The following is a 2100-nucleotide window of genomic DNA, read 5'->3' as shown; positions in this document are numbered from 1 at the left end:
TTTTGGTCGTATGTAGCCTATTATAGCGCGTCTGATGGGCGTGGCGGGGCCCGTCTGCCGCGGGCCATGGATCGAGGTATATTCTGCTCCGCGGGGCCGCTGGAGGATGCGTCCCTCCGTGATGATGGATGAGGACTGACAGATCGAGGTTATAGCCGCCGGGGGGCGGGGGGAGCGGGGGGGGGGGGGGGGGGGTCCATTTTCCTTTGGTCGAGACGCCCTGCCCACCGCGCCGAGGGACAACCGAGACAGAGAGAGCGAGGAGAGGAGAGAGAGGCGAAGACAGAGAAGCCGCGCCTCGACTCGATTTCAACCCCTCCTCTCTCTCTCTCTCTCTCTCTCTCTCTCTCTCTCGCTCTCTCTCTCTCTCTCGCTCTCTCTCCCCCCTGCCAGTGTTGCCATGTCTGCATATTATACGCGACTTTGGGCTTCTTTTTCTGCAAAGTTGATTGAGTGAGACGGGGGGGGGGGCTTGTTTCCAAAGTGCAGTTTCTTATTTGGCCTTGTTTCCTGATGTTGTTTAAACCAGTGTTTCTCAAACATTTTCAAGCGAAGGACCCCCACATTATTAATGTGTATTTGTTTTGTCCACGGAACCCCATCTAAAATATGTGACCCATGTACCAGATTGGTGCTGTTAACATGTTCAAAGAATGTTCAAAATGTTTCACTTTTATCCAAGATTTTTCTCTGTTGCAAATAGCAGATCTACAAGCTCACAACACAACATGCATCAGCACACGTTGTGAGCGGCTATTTCCAAATATCCGATGCTTTTGGGCTTGTTTTCATAGACCGAGTTGCTTATTTCTCTCGCAAAATCTGGCAACACTGCCATCCATCCTCCAGTAGCCTACAACACAAGACAGAGAGGCTTTGCGCTCGCAGCACCGCATTGCTGCTGCTGCTGCTGCTGGTTGCTTCCAACACGGCCAAGCCCACAGAACTATTCTATTGTAGGCAGCCTACATACATACACACATACATACATACATAGGCCTACATACATACTGTGTGTATTCATTCAACCTGCAGGGAGACAAAACACACACACTGCAGCTCCTCTCTTCGGCATCTTGATCCCCTGCCTATAGTGCCTGGCTGCCTGGATCTGAAGAGCTCCACACTGAAGCCGGGCTGTTCTGCACACAGCCTCTGGATATATACGCAACAATTTCAATTAGGCTACTAAATCTGTTCTTTTGGATCGGAATTCGGCAATGTGAATCGTTGGCTGGCACGGTAACGTTATTATACGTTACCTACTACTTTATTATCAGGGAGACATCGTAGCAGGTGTGAGGAGAGAGAGCGAGAGAAAGAGAGTGAGTGAGAGAGAGAGAGAGCAACCGCCCGTTTGGACTGGAGACTACACTGCAGCTGCAGTTTAAACGTGGATTTAAGCAACATATTCGGAATAATGACATGAGTTTAAGCCCGTGTGACGGATATTATGGGGTCATTTCTTTACTTGGTCGCTGAGTTCTGTGTCGCTAATAATATGGGTGTTGACTGAACTGGAAATATATCATAGCATGATGCTCCTCCTGATGACGGACGAATATAGCTCAACGATGCACTTGTAAAAGAAAGGGGGAAAAAAGGATTCTATCCGCGCACAACCATCGTGGACCACCACCACCACCATGCACACCCTGCTGCCGTGGACGCTATTCGTGTTGCTTGTCAACGCGCACGTGCTATTGTCGGTGAGAAGCCGCGTCAGTCACGGGGAGGCACGAACTACAAGGGACGGCTATTCTCACAACGGCACCGTCCACTTCACTGGCTGGACCCTCCATGGGTCCTCCTCCTCCTCTCCCCGGGAGGGTCGCCAGAACAAAGCCCGCGACCGAGCGCTCTCGGCGGGGCGCGCCACAGGTGCGTCCTCGGTGGATGAGGCGCACCGCCACAGAGCCGCTAATAACGTGGGAGCGCCAAACTCCGGCCACCCGCAGAGAAGGGTCTTGTTCTCCAGTGAAACGAGGCGTGTCGGACATAAACACAACTCAAACCGGACAGCAGGGCCCGTCGTCCCGCGCAAGGACCCGTCGACGCATCACCACAACAAGAGGAGAAAGTTGAATGGCGACGGCGCGG

General features: G+C 52.5%; 1 protein-coding gene across 1 annotated transcript in view; it reads left to right on the top strand.

The window, feature by feature from the left end:
* Nucleotides 1–1357: 1357 nt before the first annotated feature.
* gpr37b (G protein-coupled receptor 37b) overlaps nt 1358–2100 on the top strand; it is a gene marked incomplete at its 3' end in the record, with an annotated part of 28967 nt that continues 28224 nt past the window's right edge. Inside the window, exon 1 of the mRNA XM_084049765.1 lies at nt 1358–2100. This exon is cut by the window's right edge and continues 293 nt beyond it. Coding sequence (XP_083905891.1) covers nt 1647–2100 — 454 coding nt within the window. The 5' untranslated portion in view covers nt 1358–1646.

The sequence above is a fragment of the Gymnoscopelus microlampas genome (genome assembly GCF_963454915.1).
Source record: "Gymnoscopelus microlampas genome assembly, chromosome: 23".
Classification (NCBI taxonomy): domain Eukaryota; kingdom Metazoa; phylum Chordata; class Actinopteri; order Myctophiformes; family Myctophidae; genus Gymnoscopelus; species Gymnoscopelus microlampas.
The sequence above is the reverse complement of the archived record's forward strand: the minus strand, read 5'-3'. Positions and strand labels throughout refer to the sequence as shown.